Here is a 22,550-nt window from a genome sequence, read left to right as displayed (position 1 = left end):
ACTGAGTGTTGTTGAGACCTCATGGCAACAGCAACCTGAAATTGAATCTGCTGTGCTAACGCTGGGAAGCCCCCACATTCTTCAGCCTCTGTTACCTTTTACCATCATTGCTCAGCTGTGGCCCTTGCCAAAGCCTCTGTTCTGCCCCTTCCATTGTGCTCACATTTGTTTGTACCACTAACAGGAAGGAGGTTTGAGGTTTCCATTTTCCTGTTCTCTTGTCTGTGCTGGATTCCCTGAGGATCACAGCAATGTCTGAACAAGGCAGCACAGGGCAGTACTAACCCTTCACCAGTAGCCTTGTCCTAAAAACACAGCTAACCCACTTTGATCAGCTCACCATATGAAACCTAAGGGCTCTCATTTCCCTGGCATTAAGCCCTAGCAGCCCCTCAGTGCATCCATAAGAGTTTCCCACAACAGTGCTGCTCAGAATGGGTGCACCAGTTCTTCCTGACAGGAGTTGCAGAATGGATATAGCATAATAGGAGTTTTGTATTTCTATATCCGGGCTTCTGTAATTTCATATCAATTTCTGTTTCATCTTACACAGGTGGTATTCAGCCTTCATCCAGAAAAGACAACTAGCATTATGATTCATCTACGCTCCTGCTTGCTTTGATGGAAATGATCTGGAAGGGGGATTTACAACATTGTCCTTGTTCTTATTCTCTCTGTAAAATGACTACAATCAATCCTCAGATATTAAGACTAATGTTCAAATGGATAAGCTATTTAATGGACTTATCTCCATGTTTTCTTAGCTTAAAGACTACCTTTAAATATTTGTACTAGCTCCTGACAATAGATTCTTTGGAAATTCCAGTATCCTTACTGCAGAAACAGAAAGCCTCTTAAAACTGAATAATGCTTGATCCTGAGACATGTGGGGATTTACACCATATGGACATCAACTTGTAAAAGCAGAAAGTTCATTTAACCAGGAAGAAACATGGAAGCAAATTTTTAAAAGAGTTAAGGTAGAATTTCTCTAGTGGAAAGAAGCCAGAATACTGACCGATAATAAGCATTTTTTCCTTTGCAAACCTTTCTAAGACCCAAGTTAGGTGATGCAGATCCAAAGAAATCCTCACACCTTCAGTCCATTTACATTATCTTTACTGCTACGGTCTTTTCTCTGGTTCATTGCCAGGTGCTGTTTTTAGAAGCTCTGTGCCCAGACAGAACCATCTCCATGGGCACAAGCCCCATGGGCAGCTCTAGAAGCAACAAGGGCATGGAGTATTATATCAAACCGCTCTCCATCTTAGGCTGATGCATTCTTATTCACATAAGAGTGAAATGTTTTAAAACTCTTGCTCATTAGTAGTATTTACAGAAAATAAGTACAAACCCCCAACTGTAAAAAAATTACAAAATAAATATTAGTGTTAATTATCTTTGAACGTTAGCTTTTCTACTCAAGAACCAGTCTCTCCAAAATGAATGCTGCAACAAGAAGCATTCTGTATTTCTTTTTTTTTTTTTTTCTTGTTCAACTAAACTTACTGATGGCTTAGATTTTGCCTTCTTTTGTTTTCCTTTGTCCCCTTTTCTATTGCTGGTAAAGTAATGCAAGGTGCCATATTCCATCAAGGCAGCAAACACAAAAATGAAACAAACTGAGACAAAAAGGTCCATTGCTGTCACATAGGAAACCTTTGGGAGTGACTTTCTGGCAATTGTACTCAGTGTTGTCATGGTCAGCACCGTTGTGATGCCTGTTTGAGAAAGAAAGAGAGAAAAAAAAGCAGGAAGAGGAAATGTATAAGTAATTTAACCATAGTGTAAGAAAAAAAATCATTAAATTAGCCCTTAATTCATTGATGAGGCATATAGGAACTGAGCCGCAGCAGGGTTCATCACTGATTACGCCCACATGAATCGATACTATTGCAAGAAGCCATCCCTATGGATCCAACAGCCACCATGGGATCATAGAGAAGGCAGCACATTTCACCTTCCCTTTAAATCCCTTCTATGTTTGACATACACTGAATAAACAGTGATATTGAGAAAGTTTGTGCAATTTTAGAAATCTGTCATAAAATGTACATATAAAACAAATACAATAGAAAAACAGGTACAAATAAGCACATATTTTACAAATACAAGAAAGAACATTAGCTTTTGAAAGATTAAAAGGTAAAAAAGGATGCATTCAGAAAAAAAGTGCATTAATTTTTAATGATTTCAAACTACTGGTAAACATAAGAAAAATGAAAAATGTTTTCAATTGTTTGCTTCTGACATGTAGTAGATAAAATTAGATGACCTTCATGGCCTTTCTGGTATCATACTCTAATAGATATGTTTTCAATACTCTGTCTTAATTAATAGAAAATGTTTTCCTTCATTCACTTACATACAAGTTAATTAAAAGAACCAGCTAGCTTTAATAACAATATGTTCAAAATCTCAACTATGCCACTCTTCACTGGTTTAGCATTTATAAGGTGTTAAACACTGTCTTCTTATATTTGTTTTTTCAGGCAAATGCAAAGCCTTTTTCATAATAGTCCAAAATTAGGATGTGACCTTTCCTTTGGAGAGCAATACTTGAACACACAAATTTGTTATTTAAATGCACAGGATTATTAAAAAATAATGCATTACATCAGTCTATGGCTGTCTATGGCTTATAAATCAAAGCACGGAATCAGTGGTCGCTATGGTCGCTACTCCTGCAGCAGGAAGGCAGTAGTGATTTTGCAACAGATTTCCCAGTGAAATTACATGCCTAAAAGGGCAAACAGATAACCACAGAGTTCTTCAGAAGTGCTTCACTCCCACTAGATACTTTGGAAATCAATTAGGCATTTCTCTATGTGTTTAAATACCTAAATACCTTTAATCATCCCAAATCCTTAGCTTTGGGAAACCACAATCTGCCAGGATCTTTCAACATATATGGAAGAAAAAGGTCCAAGCCTTTTCACTGTGCCAGACCCCAGCAAAGCATCCAGGGGAAAAGTCACACCCACCATTCCCTATTACCAACTTCTCTTCAGAGAAGACAAAAAGAGATGTGGATTTTCCCAGTCCACTCTGCTATGTGAAAGGCATATATGGGGGCTGTCACAGAGAGCAAACCTTCAATAGCACAACAGATCTTGCTTAGCTTTGCCTTTCTTGTCTTAGTTTCTCAGTCTTTTTCTATAAAATTGTGTCTATTTGACAAGTACTCTTTTTCTCCTTTTCCAGAACATTTGCACGCGAGAAAAATCATCCTACAATCTGTCAAACTATGGTTTTTGCATGTTCACACAGAAGGAGCTCAGAGTTACCTGCAGGGAGCTGTAAACAAGACATTGCAAACGTTTGTAGTTCATCTCAAGTAGATGAAGGTTAGTACTGCTGAAGTGAGAGCTTCAAAACTTCAGCTAAACCATGATATCAAAGGCAAATTTTCTAGGTTCATGGCATATAAAAAGTACTCTGTAAAAAGAACAAACTGGATACAGAACTAGCAAGACACCAGTACATCAGTTTTTCCTGTTATACCTAGTGTCTTCTAGCTAGTCAGAACCCACAATGATGTCCAATGATTAGTTAGTCAAAGAAATCTGATAAGAGATTTCTACATCAAGGTCTAAAACTACCAAAAGTTAGTTTCACTTATTTATTTAAAACTTTGGGGTCTCTTCACTATACTTTGCAGCACTTCTGAATAACGAAGTTAGGATCCAAGACTTAGATTTTCTCCCCTCACCTTTTCATTAGCCTACTGAGCCATGCTCATTTCTGCTTACTTTCTTTCTTGACTCATTAATCTTGCATGCTTGCAGGTGGTCCATTTTCAGTGGGAAAGGCAGGGAGTTAAAGCCTGGACTCACCTTTCTCGTAGTAAATGATCCTATAAGGTGTGAATGGTGTGTTCACAATGCTAAATGAATAATGATACAATGCATAATAATGATGAAAAATTAACTCACATCTCTCACTTCCTAAGATACACTCTCAGCTCTTGGTCTTTCTCCCAAAATAGGTCATACTGCTGTCACCAGTTTTACTATAAGCATCTGTCACTTCTAAACTCAAAGTTCCTAATGTACATCCTGTGCACTCCATGCACCATGTCTATCGTGCTTTATGTGGAGACTAAAACCTTTCTCTAAGGCTGCACAGGAATCCTAAATGGTCAAACTCAGGAGACTGACACCATGCTAAGCAGGTCAGCCAAGATGACAGGAACACAGAAGTGTCTCTATACTGGAATTTGCAACACACTTCAGTACTGTCTGTAGTAAAAGCAGGACAGTGAGTCAGTTTTTATGTGCTATAGGCTTGACTGCAAGTCTGGTTGCAAATTTTCTGTCCTATCCTGGACTTAAAAGAATAACTGAATCCTTTCTATTATTAAACCATCATCAACAAAAAACAACACAAAAACACCAACAACAAAATAAAGAAAAACCACCAAAACCATATCTTCACAATTTACACTCCTGTAGTAATGACATCTTTTGTTCCATGATGCTAAGTGAAGTCATACCTGTCAGACTAATAATTGCCACATTGCAGTCCCTGGAGGTGACAAAAAGAGCATAAAGGAGAAAAAAAGTATTTATGTGAACAACAGCAGATCCACAGGGTTTGGATAAGGATTTTCCTTCTTCAACATTCCCTCCTTAAGCCCTGTTCTGCAGCCATAGTAGGATTCTTCTACTCCCAACCTTGCAGTTCAAGAAAAAGAGTGACCAACAGTCACAATCTGAAGGGGAATAAGCTGTGGCTGATTTACTCCTTGCTGCAGATTTGTATTTTTGGGGAGTACCAGACCCTTCAAGGCTGAAAAAAAGACATTCTTACCCAGAGAAGTCCTTGCAGGAACTGCATCTTTATTGATCCAAAATGACACCCATGAAAGAACAACTGTGAGTATACAAGGAATGTATGTCTGAATAGTAAAATATCCCATACGTCTGCTGAGATCAAAGAAGATTGTCATAATAATATAATCACCTAAAAATGAAAAATAAAAAATATTTACATTATATTTAATATGGTTTTCAGTTGTATCTTGGTCTGCTAGACTTGTTCTATACAGATCTGGCATAAAATAAAACTTAACACTTTGCCTTACCAGACAAGGTATGAGAAATTTCAGTTGTGTTTCGTAACCCTACAAATGCAAACTGATACAATCTCCAGTATTTTGGATCTGCCACTTCCACAGAGGTTTTCTTCCATTTGTATTCAATTTCATTTCTGGGATATCCATCTGGAACAAAACAAAACAAATCAAACATTCAGCCACAGAACGTACCAAAGCATGTTTTGTGATATCTGAAGTTACTTATAAACTAAACCAGGGCTACACATAAAGTGGATTAGAGACAAAGACAATCTGTAGTCCACCTGACACACTTAAAATTTAACAACAAAATATCTGGCCTCAGTTTTAAACCTAGCTAAATGTATGATAGATAAACAACTATGTAAATACAAACATTTTGGAAATATCTACATGATATTCTTGAACTCCGATATGAAAACTTGGCTCAGAATCATTGTTATAAATTAATACACAAATGCAATTTACATTACCATTAAATGATCAGAAAGAGCTTAAAAGGACTGACACTTTTAGTATATAATTTGACAAAATTCCTACTGATGGCTCAGGTAAGACCTCCAGAAAAGAAGTTGTAGCAAGGTGGAGGTCAGCCCCTTCTCACAGGCAACTAGTGTAGAACAAGAGGAAGTGGCCTCAAGCTGCATCAGGGGAGGTTAGGGTTGGGTATCAGGAAGAATTTCTTCACTGAGAAGGTGGTTAAGCACTGGAACAGGTTGCTCAAGGAGGTAGTAGAGTCACCATTCCTGGAGGCGTTCAAGAAACTACTGGATTTGGCACTTAGCGCTGTGGTGTAGTTGACATGGTGGTGTTTGGTCAAAGGTTGGACTTGATGATCCTGGAGGTCTTATCCAACCTTAGGGATTCTATGATTTTAATAGCACAATTCCCTTGGGAATTTTTTTAAAATATAGTTTATATCAAAAAAATGGAGCCTGAAAGTTATGTTTCTTGCTCACATAAAATAAGTCTCACTGAAAGGAGAAGGACTTCTTATACTAATTAAGCATTTACAGGAGCAGGTTGAAGAAGAGAGATCTTATTTTTCCTTTTAAGTATACCACATGGAAGTAATTCAACATTATCAAATCTTGCAGGTAAAAAAAATAAAGTTCTTCCAGTGTGATGCTTTTCCATTAACTGGAATGGGCATTGCGTCAGACTCCTAAGCAATACAACTATTTTTAAAGTTGCACAAAGTGCTTGTGATTCAACTCCTTCATTCTTGCATTAAATAATGCAATAAATCTAACCAAAACATGAATAGATCAGTTATTTCCTTCATTGCAAGGCTTTAAAAAGTAAATATTTGCTCTTCTGATGCCAGAATTTAAGGAAATTTAAAGCCTGAATGTAAAGAGAAAAAAGTGGTTTACCACCTACAGCTTGAAAACTCCAGAGGACAGGAGTGTTCATCCATAGGAAAATTATGAAGCTGAAGATAACATTCAGCATTAATTGTCAGCCTAGTTAGAGAAGGAAGGAGTAAAAAAAGAAAAAAGGTTATATTCAAGCATTCAGACACTTCAGACTACATAGTAAAGAACATGAACAGAAATAAATTTTGCCAATTAATGGATGTTATGAATAGCTTACTGTGTATCAACAAAAACACATCCAGCATCACCACCAAAGAACAAAATAACAAGAACTATTGTCACATGCAACCTAAGGATCTGCGTTGTTTCAACTGGTATTTCAAGCCATTTCAAAATTTTCAGTTGATTTGGGGGCAGCTCTCTGCTCTACCAGAAATAGGGGATAAAAAGGAGGGTCTGAAGACAGCGGAAGGATGGGAGTTTATGATAGCAAATAAAGTTTCTGTAGAATGCATTTGTGGAGTCAAATTGTATTTGGCATCATTGTATCTGGTGGCTACACATAAGAGAAAAAAAGGTGGGGACACTCTTGAGCTTGCTCTATACTCATGGAAGCAGCTCTGGCGAAGACAGTAGTATTGACAGGAAAGAGCAGACTTGATTTTTCTACTCATTTAATGTCTAAGGCATTCATTCACAACTTATAAAGATTTTAGAGGTGGTTTAGGACTCATAATTGTGTCAACTGAATCACTTGCTGCTTTTGAAAATACTATTGCAGATTTCTGCAGGACTTCCAAACAATCAGTGCAAAACCTAGCTCTGCTACCTTTCACTAGGAAGCTGAAGTAAGGTGCTAGACCCCAAACTGACTTCTTTGCATTTAAAATACCTCCTTCTTTGTTGGTAAGACTATGTAGAAATTCAGAATATCTTCTAAAATGAACTTTAAAAATTAACATAATGCTTATATATTAGATAAGAAGGGATGGGAAAAGGAAGATTCTGTGACATGCTGCCAGAAATCTTTGAAAGTCTCTGAACAAAGTATTTATTCTACAGAAAGTGCCACTAGGACCTGACCAAAAGAGGTTTACAGGGGAAAGTGTATTTCTTAGCATACACTGGGCAGAGGGAGAGAAGAAAAACTGTCCCTTACATTTCTAAGCAAAATACTTGCATTGCTCCGAAGATGCTTTTCAAATTTGCCAACTATGATATATGCATTTATTGCCTTTGTATTTCCATTTTCAACCTTTGGATAGTCAAACACTCAAACAAAAAGAAAACAAGCCCAGCCCCCTATTAAAAGCAACAAAACTAATATGGAATCATTGATGTGTGCAATGGACAGACCAAGGGCTACCCTCAGAGGAGATTCAGTAAGGCTGATTAACAGATTGACCACGTCTGCTCTCTGAATTACCAATGAGGAAAAAAAGGGGAGCCCACAAACCTGGAACACTGTCAGATCATGTTAAAGTTCCTTCAATAAGTAACATATGAACCTCTCAGTGTTGTTCTGCCTTAGGCAAAATTCATATCCTCACCTATACAGATGTTTGCACGTTGCAGTGCTGGGTGAAAACCTGTTCCGCTGTTTTGTCATGAGCTCGTTGTGCTTTATAGCTCATACTCTAACACAGTGATTCTAACCTATTGCTCTATGAGGGCTCACAGGACTTTATGGCTTGCATTTATTTATTACTTTGTGTTACTTTGAACCTCTTTAGAAGAAATTGTACATTGAAACTGAATAGACAATGGAAGGATAAAGTCCAAGTATGACTCTACGAATGCCAGCTAGAAAAAGGTAAAAAACATAGCATGTCAACAGAAGAGGTTCTCTAGAGACTTTTATAAACATCAGCTTAATAAACCATTTAAAAAGTGCCCTTCAGAGATGTCTGTATGTCCCCAAATGAATCATACCACAAAAAAAATTCATTGAAGAGAATCCTTTTAAAACATTCTAATGCTTCTTACATCTGATAGAGAAGACTTTTATAAATTGTTCATACAACACAACTAGCCTGCATATGAACACAGCACAAATGATTGAGAAGAAAGTAATTAAATGGTGCCACTCTTTATTTAAATAAATAAGTAAATAAACTCTTAAGAGCAGAATCATATTTATGGCATCCTCTGAATGGACTATTTCTTGATCAGCTCCTGATTTATTGCAAGATTTTTTACGCATATTTAAAAAATTAGACTGAGAGATGACCCTAAAATGCTTTCTATAGGCTACAGCCTTTCAAGTACTGTTTGAAAAGTGACTCAAAGATCAGTAAAGATAGCTAGATGGTAAGCTTAAAACCAACCAGCACAGGCATCTCCCATTTGCCAAGAAGAATTATCACAAACTTGTTTGCTTATGCCTAATTTGGATGAACAGATCTGTTGATTTTAACAGCTTGGAAGGGTAAAAACGTTGACAATTATATGCAGGATTGGGGCCTTAGCTTTAATTGAACTTCTTATGATTTTTATTATCCAAAGCATTTAAATTTTACTTACAGTATATAATTTGGTGGAAATTAGATAACAAACTATTTAAAACAGAAAGTCTGCAAAACAATGTATGATTTATGCACAATATATTAGTGACAGACCATCACAGTGCTATATGTTATATAATATCTTTTTTAAAATCCTGCCTGTACTTGAGTGAGATCAAAATTTGCTATCTCCTTCAATTGTCTTTACCCAATTACCTAGGCAATATATCTAAATACTATAAATGTCATGTTTTTCATGATCAAATAATTCTTTTTTTCTCCTATAGTTAACTCCTTGTGAATTTCGGTCCAAAACAAAAGAGATGCCAGGAATTTGATTCATATTCATTATTTTCATATTCCTGGTCATAACATGTTGTTGGTTTTTTTCTACCCAGACAATAAAAACCCACCTTAGAGTGTATAATACTCTTCCATCACTCCAGATTCGAAGCAAACGATTTGGAGTTGTAATCCAGTGAGCATCAGATTTCCTTGAGTTCCTGAAGAAAGTGTCTGGAATCCAAATTTTTCCAACCATATTGCTATTAAGCATAAGCACCTTCATTGAGCTGTTAAATTTTAGACGACTGTCATACCAAGTCTGGGCAAAAATTATATCTATAGTGTATTCCTAAAAACAGAGAAACAACCATATCTATGTATACGTTTACCAAAGTCTGCAAGCCAACTATTTATATTTCATATATAAATCTGAAGCCAGTTTCTCTATTCTCTTTTGTATTATCATTTGCACACAGCAGGCTGTAAAACCAGACTGAGAAACTACAGGTTGACAAAAGATGCACACAGCCTTCTGTCCCTACCTCCTCTCCCCTGACACACATTGATTTCTTAAGGAAGAAGATGCGTGACAGGAGGTTACTGTAATGTGAAGGTTCTTGCACAATGCAATCACCTCCCGGGGCCCTGGACAGAAATTTAAGGGCAACCTTGCTACTTCAGGGCTAGACTATATTTGTTAAGACAGCGATTCTACATCTCTGGAGAAGCAAACCAAACAAGCTTTCTATATTTTCCCCCCAAACTTTACAACATGTAATTTAAGATCCTTCAAGAATTCATGAATATGTGGGAAGTAAACATCACAGTTTGCAGAACTATCTTCTACCATCTGCCTCGTATATCTACTAACATACACACAAAAGTATATATAATCATAATCAGGAAGGAAATTTCCCTAAAGAAATTCCACTTTACTTATTAAAGGCTCAAGAAAACTCCTTTTTATCAGAAAACTAAATTCCTCAGCCTACTTATGGCCAGAAAAGAAAGGCAATAAATAAATAAATAAATTAAAGGAAACCCCATAACCTTTCAATAAAATAATTCTTGACACAGTAAAACTTGAGATAAACACTACAGATGCAAAAAAATATTTTTTTTTTCAAAGAATCCAGCCAGTTGTTTCTGCACTTCAAACACAGGGGCAAAGCAGCAGCTCTCTGTTGTATTTGTCTCAGCTCTAGACCATGACTCTAAAATTAAGGGCAACAGTCTCTCAACTTGATGGTAGATGTGACCTTTCCTGCACAGCTGCCCCATGAGGTCTTCAATGAGCAACTCCCCTGCAGGGAAAAAGAGCTGGAGACCAAACTTAGAGACTTGGTGTTGGTTGTTCACCTCTCAGTTATGGGATGAGTGGACAGGGGAGTGGGAGGAAGAGACAGTGTTCACACTTTTGCTTGAGCCAAAATAGTCACTACCAGTTTACTTGGTCAATAAAAATGCATAGTGCAGTCAGACAATTCTGTTTTTAAATAAAACCAGATGGCTTTATTAGTTGGAGTGGGGTTTTATGTCCATTTTACTTTTAAACAATCACAGCAGCCAACTGTACGAGTTACAGACTCCTTACTAATTTCCGAAACTGATACCACCCATGTCCCAGGAAAGTTTGTGAAATTCGGCAGCTAGTCTTTGAGAAGCGCAAAGGCAGATATTCCAGGACTACCTTAATCTCTCTTAATTTTCCTGCCTTTTCAGATGGGAGAATAACAGGTATACGCTAGAGGGAGGTTTGCTCTCGCTCTGTGATGTGCAGCAGATGAATTACCACCTGTGCTGTGGTAACTGAGTGAGTTTCAAAGGTTATGAATAACTAACGTATGAGGCAAAAAGTGAAGGGACAGAGAGAATGAAAGTACTAATCAAAAATGCATTTTAGAGGTTACTTTGCTCTCAAACTCTGCATACTTCTTGACAGTCACTGCCATCAGGAGAAGATTCTGCGGGTCAAAACAAGTCCTTGATTTTTTTTCCCCCTATTTCTGTAAACAGCATTCAAGACACCTGTGAAAACCCTGGACCTGCTCAACCTTAAAATTCAGCTTTCTGTGCTCATCTGTAGTGGTTACAATGAGAAAGAAAACTTGCCTTGCTGTAGTACAAAGGAGAGCCCAAGGCAGTGCACCAGAGAAGTGTTTTAATGGGTTTAAATGGAACAGAATGAAAAAAGATTTATGTGTTGCCTTTACAATGCAAATAGGAGAAACAAAAGAAGTCAATGAGTGAAATCAACAGACACAACCAAATGTATGAAAAGTGAAGACTGAGTTTGAAGGTGCTACTCTAAGCAGCCTCTTCACAGTAGCAGTCCTTGTTTGAGAAAAAGAAAATTATCAGTGTCATTATAGTCAAATCTGCCCAGAGCAAGAAAACACAGGTTGTTATAGAATACCAACCATTCTAATAAATTCAGATAGAAAAGGAAGAGAGCTAACAGATTATTTTGAACACACAAAACACAGAAATAGCATCAGCAGACCCAGATGCTTTTATTCTTTTACCTTTCAATATTAAATGTGCAAGTTTTTATCCTATTAAATCCAAAACACAGCACTGCACCAGCTACTAAGAAAAAAATTAACTCTATTCCAGTAGAAACCAGAATGCCATGTACTAGAGGAGTTGTTTAGAAAACTTTCGGAAAAAAATGAAACAACAACAAACTTTTACTCTTCTTGATACAACTGTTCAAAAATAATCTAATATCCAATAGTTTAATATCATAAGATTAGTTACTACTTGTTTCCAAGTGTCTTGCTGAATGTATACAAAATGTCCAAGTCCTAGCCTCTTGCGACATATCTGAAGAGAGTTGTCCTCAATTCACAAGTTCACACTTCTGCAACGAGACATCTCCTTCTCCCTCTGGAGTCAGACATAATCCTATCACTCATCCTATCTGAAAGATGTGGACGTGCAGCCTCATGGTGGGTGGCAGCAGCAGTTCACCCCACTCTTCAGCAGGGACCCAGAAACAGTGCTCTCTGATTTCTCCCAAGAACATTTATTTCACTTTTAACATCTGCCTTGGTGGACTATACTATCTACTTCTTCAGCATATCTGTTTGGCCTGTGCCTCCCTGAAACCTCTCTGTCTTTGAGGGTCCATAATATATCCTGAGGTGGCATATATTCTTCACACAATGCATCTCACACGAGATCACCTTTTTAACCCATTACATCTATACTATTTTTCACTCAAGGGAGCTTTAGCATCCTGTCCAAGTACATACAAGTACTCATACTGTAGAGGGGCAAGACACGAAAATGGGACTCATGTTTATTAGCCTCTTTTCCAAACACATTTCTCCCTGCAGGAGAGGCCCCCAAGCAGTTACCAAGCACAGGCAAAGATATAAAGGATGATCAAACTAAGAGTCTGGCAGCATGTCACTGTGACAGTATAGAGTACAATAACCTGAAAGGGAAACTAGGCTAGAAGAATTATTAAGAAAGACAGATTCTTTCTGAAAATCCACTTTTGAAATGGGCCTGATATTTTCAAATTTTATGGATTCATACACTGAATTCCCTTAAATTTGAGTCTCCTGGAAAATATTTCATATTTCCTTATAAGAAGGGGAAATCTGGTTCCCTAAAATTTGTTGAAAATTAGATAGAAAAATCTCAATACTGTCTTTTCTGGGAGTACTTTTTTTCTAAAATGAGTTGAATAAAAGCCCTATCTTTTTTATAAAAACTGTATAAGCAATCACAAAAACAACCAGATTTATACAATATTCTTTCATTTCAACAAATCTTTCTAACTACTTTGTTTTCCTTGTTTTCTTACAAAATTTAAAATTAATAATCTTATTACTACTTCTATTAGTCTTTCCTAAAACTCACCATTTAACGCCACTATGTCACCATAAAAATTGGTTTACTATTCTCTCTTTCAAATTAAACTAATGACAAAGTAGCCATGCAGAAAAAATGGAATCAGTCTATGGCTCTATTAGTTACAGCCATAGCAAAATGCATCCTTCTTCATATTCAGCCTCACAGGGTTCAAGAACAATGGCACACATTAGCTAATGTTTGGCATTTGATTAGTATGCTGAAAACCTTTTTTGCACAGCTGGCATAAAGTGCCCACCTGTCTAATTATTTACAGATAACTGCAATCCTCCTCCATCTCTTTCCTCTATAAAAGATCATAACAAACTCCAAAGGCTGGGAACAGAGTGACTAATCAGAGATTACCATTAAAGAAAGGGCCAGGCAGTGAACAAACTGTGACTATTGACAAACAGGTTCATAGTCTGAGTGAAAGTCATTTAATAAATAAAAGCAATTACTTCAAATAAAGTAGGAGCAGCTGCTGTAGGGGAATAAATAGAATCCTTGACATGTTTCATTGTCATGCACAGTCCAATTACAGTCAGACTTGAACAGGTCAGTGGATTATTTAACTTTTTTTACTGGAAAGCTGTGAAGGAAAAGAAGGCAAATACCATCTAACATGATTTTTTTATCAGTACAAACCACATCGCACAAATTCCAACATAATATCTATAAGGATGGGAAAAATCTAACAATGCAGGAAAAACATTTCTTGGATATTTTGCCTGACAGTCCCACAACTGATTTGATATTCCACAATAAAAAACTCTGGAGAAGTCAAGTAACAAGTAGCTAAATTGTTGGCTGGATTATGTTAACTGTGTCATATTTTGTTTGAGAACAGGAAAAGGTAGCCTAGTTTTGTGGTGCTAAACACACAAAGAAAGAAGAGTCCAAAACCAAACTCACAACTGAAAAGTTGTGTTGCAAACCACAGACCTTCAATACAGTTCATTACCAGTGAATTTTGATGAAAAATTAATAAATACATACCTCTGTCATTTCATCTTTTCTCAGAAATCCACCCCACCTTTTCTTCCAGATTCAAAATTTTAGATGAAGGACACCTCCAGTTTTCTGTAATGCCACATGCTAATTCAGGAATCTGTTTCATATGGAGCCCCTCAACACAGTTCAATTACCAAATGTGACATGACTTCACTTTAGTCAATTATTTTATTACTCTGTTCAGTATTCTAATTTCTTAAACTGGAATTCAATGCCAATGAGGCGGAGAAGTTTTAAGACAAAAAAAATGAAGAAGGGGAAACTAAAGAAAGAATTCTACCAACCCATATGTTTCAACAATAGGAGATGCAATTTAATATCAAAGCCACAGTTTAGTATGCTGATTAAGAGATTTTAACAACAAAGAAATTCATAGGAAGAACTGGTAACCACATGCTAGGAGAAGCATCAAATAAAGCACTGAGCATTAGCCAACTTATCTTCATCTTACCAGTGTGGTGTCAATAAATACTTGCAACCTTTACCTTTTCCTCTCACCCAAACATCTCTGGACATCAATAAGGGGCTTTTAAGTAATTTATTAAAATACTTAACCTATCTTTGATATATAACTACTCTTAAAAAATTTACAAAATGTGGCTACTCTTGCTAGTGGGTTACTTTAAAGAGATTTTTGATCTGCTTCAGGGTCAACAATGCTTTCAGAACTTGATCCCCACACAGCTGAGACCAAAGCAAAAGTAAAATTTCTTGGTTTGGTAAACCATTTTAGTTTGCTCACTAGAGCAATCTGAACTTAGTGATCTTAGGGCAAGATTTAATAGATCTAACAGATCTAACAAATCACAATGATTCTGACATGTGACTGTAATATTGCATTAATAATATTGCAGCCACAGAAGAGGTGAGGGCTGCAGGAAATGCAGTGAACAGAAGTGCACAACATCTGCTTCCAGAGTCTTTTAATCAGTCAGATTGTCATGACTGTGCAGATAATCACACTGGAGGATGCTATGAGAACATATGCGCAGGGTAAGTGGAAATATGGAAAATCATATCTACAGAAGGTGAGTGAGCACAGCAAGACTTACATAGTCATGATACAGAAAAAAAGTCTGCCACATCATAATTTGGCATCTGTTCTTATCTAGTCCTTATTTTGAATATGCAAAGTGACAGATGCAAACAATACGAATAAAAGGCAAGATTAATTTAAATGCTTTGTGGATTAGAAACTATAATTAAAATCTTTCCAATAATTAAAAGAGTAGCTAGAAAAGTAACTAAAGCACTTCAGAAAAATCTACCCTTTTATTTCATCAGCTTAGATTTTGGCCATTTGAAGAAAGCATAAGGAGAGGAAGTAGATAAGTTATATACATAATCTATATACATTCTCATGGTAAAAATTATACAAAAAAGTTTTTGTTTGCTTTTCAATTGAAAATTGAATTTTTCAGGCACTGCTTCTCATAATCAAACATTAAACTACAGAAAGAACCAAAGAAGAGAACTCAGAACAAAACAAAGCAAAAACCCACAAAAACCCCACATATATACATACATATATACATATTAAAAACCCAGGAGTGAATACTGGTATGGATTAAGGCTTTGGCTTTGAGGTTGTCAATAGTGATTTACCAGCTCCATTAACTGTACTTTCAAAATTCAACAGCTACATCTAACTTCCTGTAATTAGAGAGACTCAAATAGTTAAAATTGGACTCAAAAGCAACTTTAACAACAAAGCTGTACATTACTCAAGCATACACAGCTTTCTACAGTTTCCCTTCATAAATTAACTATAAAGTTTCAAACACAGTATTTCATCATTCAGTATGGTGCAACAGTTTTCAAAGCACGATTAATTGCACAGTTACTGTTTGGTTTTGTCTTGCCTTTAATTTACATGGTTTTCCTGCCATGGTTCAAAATGTCAACACTGATGGCAAACAGACTTACCTGGGTTTGGCTTCTGCTCTCCAACTCCTGTAAGATACATGATCCTACATGAAATACAGCAAGCCTATTATTTTGGCTTTCTGGTTGATGAGGCAGTAATCTGCTCCAAATATCAATCATCTGCTACACCAAATATATAAGAGTACAGACATATGTCAAGAACTTCCTAAGAGCCTCTATTTATTTATTGGCTGTAAGAGCATAACCTATTGTGGGGATCACTCTCTACAACAGAGACATTATGCAAAAAGGCAAAATCTCCATCAGCACTTACTATATGCTGGTGAATGACAAACTTCAAAACATTCCAGGAAAAAGTGTTTTAAATTTGCATTCTCCAGAGTGGTCAAAATAAGCATCCAGATGTATAAGACTTGATGAAATTTAAAATCATGCAACAACAGTATAAAATGAAGACCAAGATCAACAGGCAGTGAAGTTGCATTCACTTACTAGAGAAAGCATATTTCATTTCTTAATAGCTCTTTTGTTGGTGCTGTCACCCCTATGACCAATGAAGTAAGACAACACTCTTTCCAGGGGTAGATCTGCTTCCTCGGTAAAGAGCTTGAAGGTGCTGCTGCAGGAAAAGGCATCCAGATTGCTCCTCTATCAGTAAAATGAAATTCCTATAATACACATTGTGAGATGAAAAATCCTGCTGTAGCTGCCTGGCTTTTAACAGAGAATGAGGTTTTGTAGTGTCAGCACAGATCCTGGCACCAGCCCTTGTAGGGGCCAGTGAATCACAGCATCTTTCCTCTGGTGCACAGTAGCTCAGGCAGCCATGAAAGCCTCTGTGGTAAGAGCCATTGCCAAAGTCAGCCTCTATTGCAATAAGCTGTTACGATTGCAACAATCCAAGCACATTCCCTGCTTTTTTCCCCAAAACCCAATTCAAATCTAGGTCAGCAAAATTATTTCCACAATTGGAACACAGCACGACATATTTCCCTATAGACAGACAGATAAGGAATTAATAACAAAGAACGGATGTGTCATGTTCTTCAAAATATTCTTCTTCTATCTGACAGAGAGATAAGAGGTACAAGATAAAGAACTAAATGCAGTTTGTCTCAGCTGCAGACACAAAGGAGACAACACAGCAGAAGACAGTAAGTATTTGGAGAGGATATAGGAAGTAACAATAAACTGTACAACAGAACAGCCAAGTAGTCTGTGCAGTTTTGGGGTGAAAAGAAGGAGTTGGGTGCTGTTTGGATTAGCATTAGCACTAGTCAATATCTGTGCCTTCTCAGTGAAGTGCTATGTGATACATACCTTAACATCACTCTTGGTTTAGATCATCACAACTGAGCTGTGCAGGCACTCAATACTCCTTATACAGGACACATAACCTCTGCAAGGAGCAAGGAGGTTTGAATTTAACATAAAAGACAAGATTTGGAAAGTCAACAGGGGCATAATTACAGATAGTGATTTTGGCACAACACAAGCTTAAGTCTTTGTGATATTTTGTAGCCTTCACAGAAAGAAAAAAAAAAGGGGGAAGAAAAAAAAAGAAAAGTAAGTTTAAACAGACACATAATGGGAAACAATTAAATGGCTTTGTAGACATTTATGGAAAGTTTCTTTCAAGCATGAAGGGCAGCTTGGGAGAAATTGGTATGAAAAGTTGAAAGTATGGGAGCAGAAACAAGAGAGATCTGAGATACTAAATGGCCTCTTGAGAAAAAAAAAAAAAAACAAATAAAAATGTCTAAAGCTTTGAAGTGCCTTGAAAATGAAAGGGAACTATTTATGTGTGAGAGAAAGAGGAGACAAAGGAAGAACTTGAACAAGAAGTAACCCAGGAGAAACAGCGGCATTTTTTTTTTCTGTAGAACATCTTTAGATAGTATAAGCAGAGCCACGAGGCAACTGGAAAGGTTACAGAAATACATCAGTCTAACAATGGGAGTCTGAACAAAAGTTTCCATGTGATGGATTAAAAAATAAATATAAAACCTTTTGCATTCAGAATTTGCAAGACTAAAACTGAGACTCTACTCCTAGTTCTAAGATCCATCACATCATAGAAAATTTTTAGATTTCAGTCCTCAATGACATAGATTAGTGATTAGTGTAGTTGTTGTTACTATTATGACTATTACTATTACTACTACATAATACTACTATAATGATGATGATTATTATTACTACAACCATGTCAACTGTGGCTTAAGTGGTACAGCGGTGCCATATGAAACCAATATTTCCTAAACCATGAACTACCTAACATAAGACTTAAGAATCAACCATAGCACAAAAAGACTGCAGCCTTACATAATAGCATTGCTATTATCTGGCACACAGAAATGAGGCCATATTTCACAGCAAAGAGTGCAGATTTTCCTGGTGACTCGTGTGTAACCTTCACTACCTGTCCTGATGTCATATCTAATATGGGACAATGGTAAACTGCAGCTGAAAACAGGAAAAGTACTGAATACTCTTTAAAGTGGGGGCTGAAAAGATGTCTATTCTCTGCTTTGGTTTCAGAAGAATACTGCAAAATTTGTCAGTCATACAATGACTGCCTTTTCCCTCACCTCTCGCCATTCCCTTCAAAATATTCACAGAAATTGGAAGCAACACAGGAACTGCTGTGCTGAGGCAGTAGGAGCAGAATACAACCAATACTTGGTCAGAATATTTGGCCAGGTCTCCTGAAACTGAACAGGACAAGCTTGGAGCTATCTTGCAATAGTGGTAACCAAACTGCAAGTACCAGATTAATCAATTACAGTTAATTTTTTTCAGAAAAAAAAAAAAGAGAACATTCATGAAATTGTATTTGTGATTTATTACTCAGTTTCTAGAGCTGTTATCATAAGAAATGTTAACAGAAATATGGGATTTGATATATTCCATAACAAAAAAACCAAAGCTCTAACCCACTGAAGGACAATTCATACAGCTGCTGTAAATGAACAGTGTCCATCAATCTCAAACACTCATCTGAGTAAGCCAATTAACCGTGATCACTTGTGGTGCTGATTGGCATCAGAATTATTGGAATCTACATTTCCTAATTAAAAGAAAAGAGTAAGTTGGGAAAAAATATTCTAACTTATTCCAAAGAAGATACTGTACAATAAGAAACAGGTAATATTCAAAGACTCATTGGTACTTTGTCCTGTGATAAGTAGAGTAAGTGCAGTGACAAACCTGGCCACAAAGTATCCTCCGCAAGTGCAATAATGTTGAGCAATCTGTACTAGGATACTGATATTTGAATACTTTCAAAAAATAAAAACAAAATATCTGCTGCTAGTGAGTGCAACTGAGAATGAAATTTAGAAGCCAAAGGATACTTAAAATTCCCCATCAGCACATTCTAGATGAAGTCATAAATGGTACAATATGACAGGAAAAATTGTATCCTAGCAGTGTCCAGGCCATGCAGTCTGCACACCAAAGTAGCACATTGTGTGTTCTGTATCTGATTCGCTCAGTGGTTCAGCTCTCTTGTGAAAAAAAAAAAGAGTGATGGGCTTCAAAGTATGCCTTCAGCTTGTGATCACAGCCTTCAATGGATAATAAGCACAGATCATGTGATAAAAGCTAAAGGATCCACAGAAGAGACAGAAATGTTGGAAAATAACAAGGAAACTGAATTGCTCTAGTGAGGTGCAGTCCTAGAAATCAATCCTGGAATTTTCAGTCTGCACCTTCTAATAGTGGATTCCATTAATAAATACAAAAAATTAATAGAGAGCAGCATCTGAATCCACAGCAAGGGAAATAAAAAATAGTAGCCCTCAAACACACTAAAATGGCAAGGATAGCAGAATGTTTCAAATTGTTAAATTGTGACTAACACTTTTAAAAAGCAAAGGAATTTTAAAATATTTTTTTTCTGCAAACCTACATATATATGTATACACTTACACACAGGCAGATATAGACAGTTCGGTAGAGCATTTTCTTTTGGCTAGTTTCTAGTCTAACTATCAGTTACAATGTCTATGCATCTCTATAGAAATTATCTACCTCTTTCTAACTATTTACTAAATGAAACTTGAATAAATAGACATCAAAGACGGGGGAAGTATAAACTTTTCTCTTTGCTCTTCATTTTTGACACAATGATGCAATACTGCTTCTGACTTAAGGAACTGCTCCTGCATTCCTTCTCAAAAAATTTCTCTCATTTGGGGTAGCAGTCTTTTATTGTCGTAAGAGTTTTGAGCAAATGGAAATTACAATATTGGGTATTCCCTTAGTTACAGGAAGGTAAAAATGTCTTGGAGAGGTACCATGCCTCTCCCAGCCACCTGAATAGCACACTTTAATGGTCTTGTCAAACCAAAAAAGCTGTGGTGCTGGCATGGTTCTTCTCTGGACCCCCTGGGGCATTAGTACCACAAAACTGCATATTTATGAATACATACAGTTTGGGGATGAATACAGGACAGGGAAAGCTAATGAAGCCAACAGGTACCATGGATCAACACTCATTTTACATTGGGACCATATATCAGACTCTGATACTTGTACAGCAAACAGTGGTTGCTTTTCATTTGGCCCTAGTTTGAAAGAAGAAAGGTAGTAAAAGCCTAGTGCTTTTAAATTAGGTGTTCAACATAAAGTAAAAACAGGCTCTAAATGACCATTACATATGTAAACTCTGTTAAGAATTTCCTATACCACTGCAAAGCCACTGAGGATCAAGACTTTGGTCATAAAAATACACTTAGCTGTATTTTACATGATTGTTGCATAACGCATAGCTCTAAAAGACAGATTTAGTTAGAATTGGAAGCCTAAAAACTCCACTGATACAGACATTTGTTAAAAAGGTTTCACACAGGTTGCAGATGCCCAAAGAGATCACGAGCTGTAGAAAAACATCTCTTAAGAATGGGGTGAATATAACATCTAGAATGTTGTGTATATCTTTGCTTAACTGTAAAAGCCAAATTACAACAGCCTTCAGAAACAAATTCTAATGAATATCATACATACATCCCATTTATGAAAGTCTATCAAATACCAAGAGGAAAACAGACTGAATTCAAAAATAAATGTTTCCTCTCATAATACGTGTCCTCTGAGGCTTTCAGACAAACATACTCCCTTGATATGCTGTTTAGCATCATTTTCAGAAAAAAAAAAGCTCTCTACGTCATGCCGTATTGTATCCTAACTTAACAGTTAAAGGACATCATTTGCCAGAGTGAATTAAGGTATCTGACAAATGAATAATCCAAAGGGGAACAACAGATAATGTGTTCTCACATTAAGTGATCACAATGGTTAACAATCTCAAACAATATTGATTCCAGGAAAAGTCCCTTCTTAATGAAACCAACAGCTCACATAAAGACAGTTTAGAGAGTCAAATTTCTTATTATTTATTTTGATGAGAATGTTGTTTCCCAGAATAAAACATCTCATTTTTTGAAACCTTAATCAAAATCTTTGTATATATATGTTATTTATTTTTACAAATGTTTGATTTTTGTACTGATATTAGATGCTCATACAAGCCAAGTTCCTGCGGTCCAAGCCCAGTGAAAGCAATTGCCCTTTTATGAAGGAAATAGTGGTATAAGGCTGTAATTTAAACTGCTAAGTAGTTCTCTGTCCATTTTTTAAAAACACAGAGCAGTTTTTAAATTTCTACATCTGAACCACAGCTGGAAGACTTCACAGGGGCTGCAGAGACAAGAAAAGGGCATGGGAGATGGGTTAGGACTACCCTGCAAAGCCGGCCTCATGCTGGCTCTTTAAAACTGGAAAACTGAAAAACTGAAGCTGTAAGCATTTTTCATGTTCAGTTCCACAGGCTAAAGGATTTACATTGGTTACTGGAAAAACAAGCCTCTACCACTTGCTATATCCTCCTTACAGCCTGTCCTCACATTTTGCTCCCATGGTAAGTTCCTTCAGAAAAGAACTGGACAGAGAAACAAAAGAGAAAGACTGAAGTAGGTAGACAGACAAAAACAAAGACATCATTTATACTGGACATGGAAATTGGAATATTCCCCCCCCCCCCCCCCCCATCACTCTTTTGCTCTGTTATGCATTTCATTATGTACAGTCCTGGCCTGAGACATGGACTTCCCTGCCACAGCCCCAGGTAATGGCAACTGTAAGCTTATTAGACCATTACGCTGGAATGAATATCCTTTGCCACAGATCTGCATAATCTACTTTTGGCATCTCTATCCACAGTATCTAAGTACCACTGGTATTTCCTGCCTGGCTTCCTATCTATTCCCCACCCATGCATGAGGATATAGGTCTAAATCTCAAGATCCGTAATAATAATTGAGAATTACAGTGCTCTAACCAAATGCTCAGAAGATCCCTGCACTATCATACTCCAGCCTCTGAATAAAACGCTTGTCTGCCATGCAAATTCAATACTGTCAGCAATTCTGTAGGGAGAAGGTAAAGGAAAAAGGCAGGAGAGGAGTGAGCTTAAATGCACCTGACGGTGAATCCCCGTCTTAGTCCTGGGCAGCAGTCCGCAGGAGAAGTCATGCCAAAAGGCCTCTCTAAAGCCTCCAACACCACCATTTCATACAATGTACAATCTAAGTGATT

At 36.9% G+C, this 22,550-nt stretch overlaps 1 protein-coding gene across 5 annotated transcripts in view; it reads right to left on the bottom strand.

The window, feature by feature from the left end:
* GABRG1 (gamma-aminobutyric acid type A receptor subunit gamma1) overlaps positions 1-22,550 on the bottom strand; it is a 63,311-nt gene that overhangs the window by 13,128 nt on the left and 27,633 nt on the right. For 4 of the 5 annotated variants that reach the window (XR_010430177.1, XM_064652910.1, XM_064652908.1 and 1 more), the window contains 5 exons: positions 9,314-9,534; positions 6,461-6,543; positions 5,087-5,224; positions 4,813-4,965; positions 1,510-1,721 (listed from right to left, as the gene is read on the bottom strand). Coding sequence is in view for 4 of the 5 variants with exons in the window: in XM_064652910.1 (XP_064508980.1) it covers positions 1,510-1,721; positions 4,813-4,965; positions 5,087-5,224; positions 6,461-6,543; positions 9,314-9,534 (807 nt within the window). In the remaining variant the exon portion in view is untranslated. Of the gene's footprint in view, positions 1-1,509; positions 1,722-4,812; positions 4,966-5,086; positions 5,225-6,460; positions 6,544-9,313; positions 9,535-17,270; positions 17,349-22,550 lie in introns of those variants that run through there. The other variant, XM_064652909.1, reaches the window with a different exon arrangement.

Source organism: Pseudopipra pipra, chromosome 4 (genome assembly GCF_036250125.1).
Source record: "Pseudopipra pipra isolate bDixPip1 chromosome 4, bDixPip1.hap1, whole genome shotgun sequence".
Classification (NCBI taxonomy): domain Eukaryota; kingdom Metazoa; phylum Chordata; class Aves; order Passeriformes; family Pipridae; genus Pseudopipra; species Pseudopipra pipra.
This window is presented reverse-complemented; position numbering and strand designations above follow the sequence as displayed.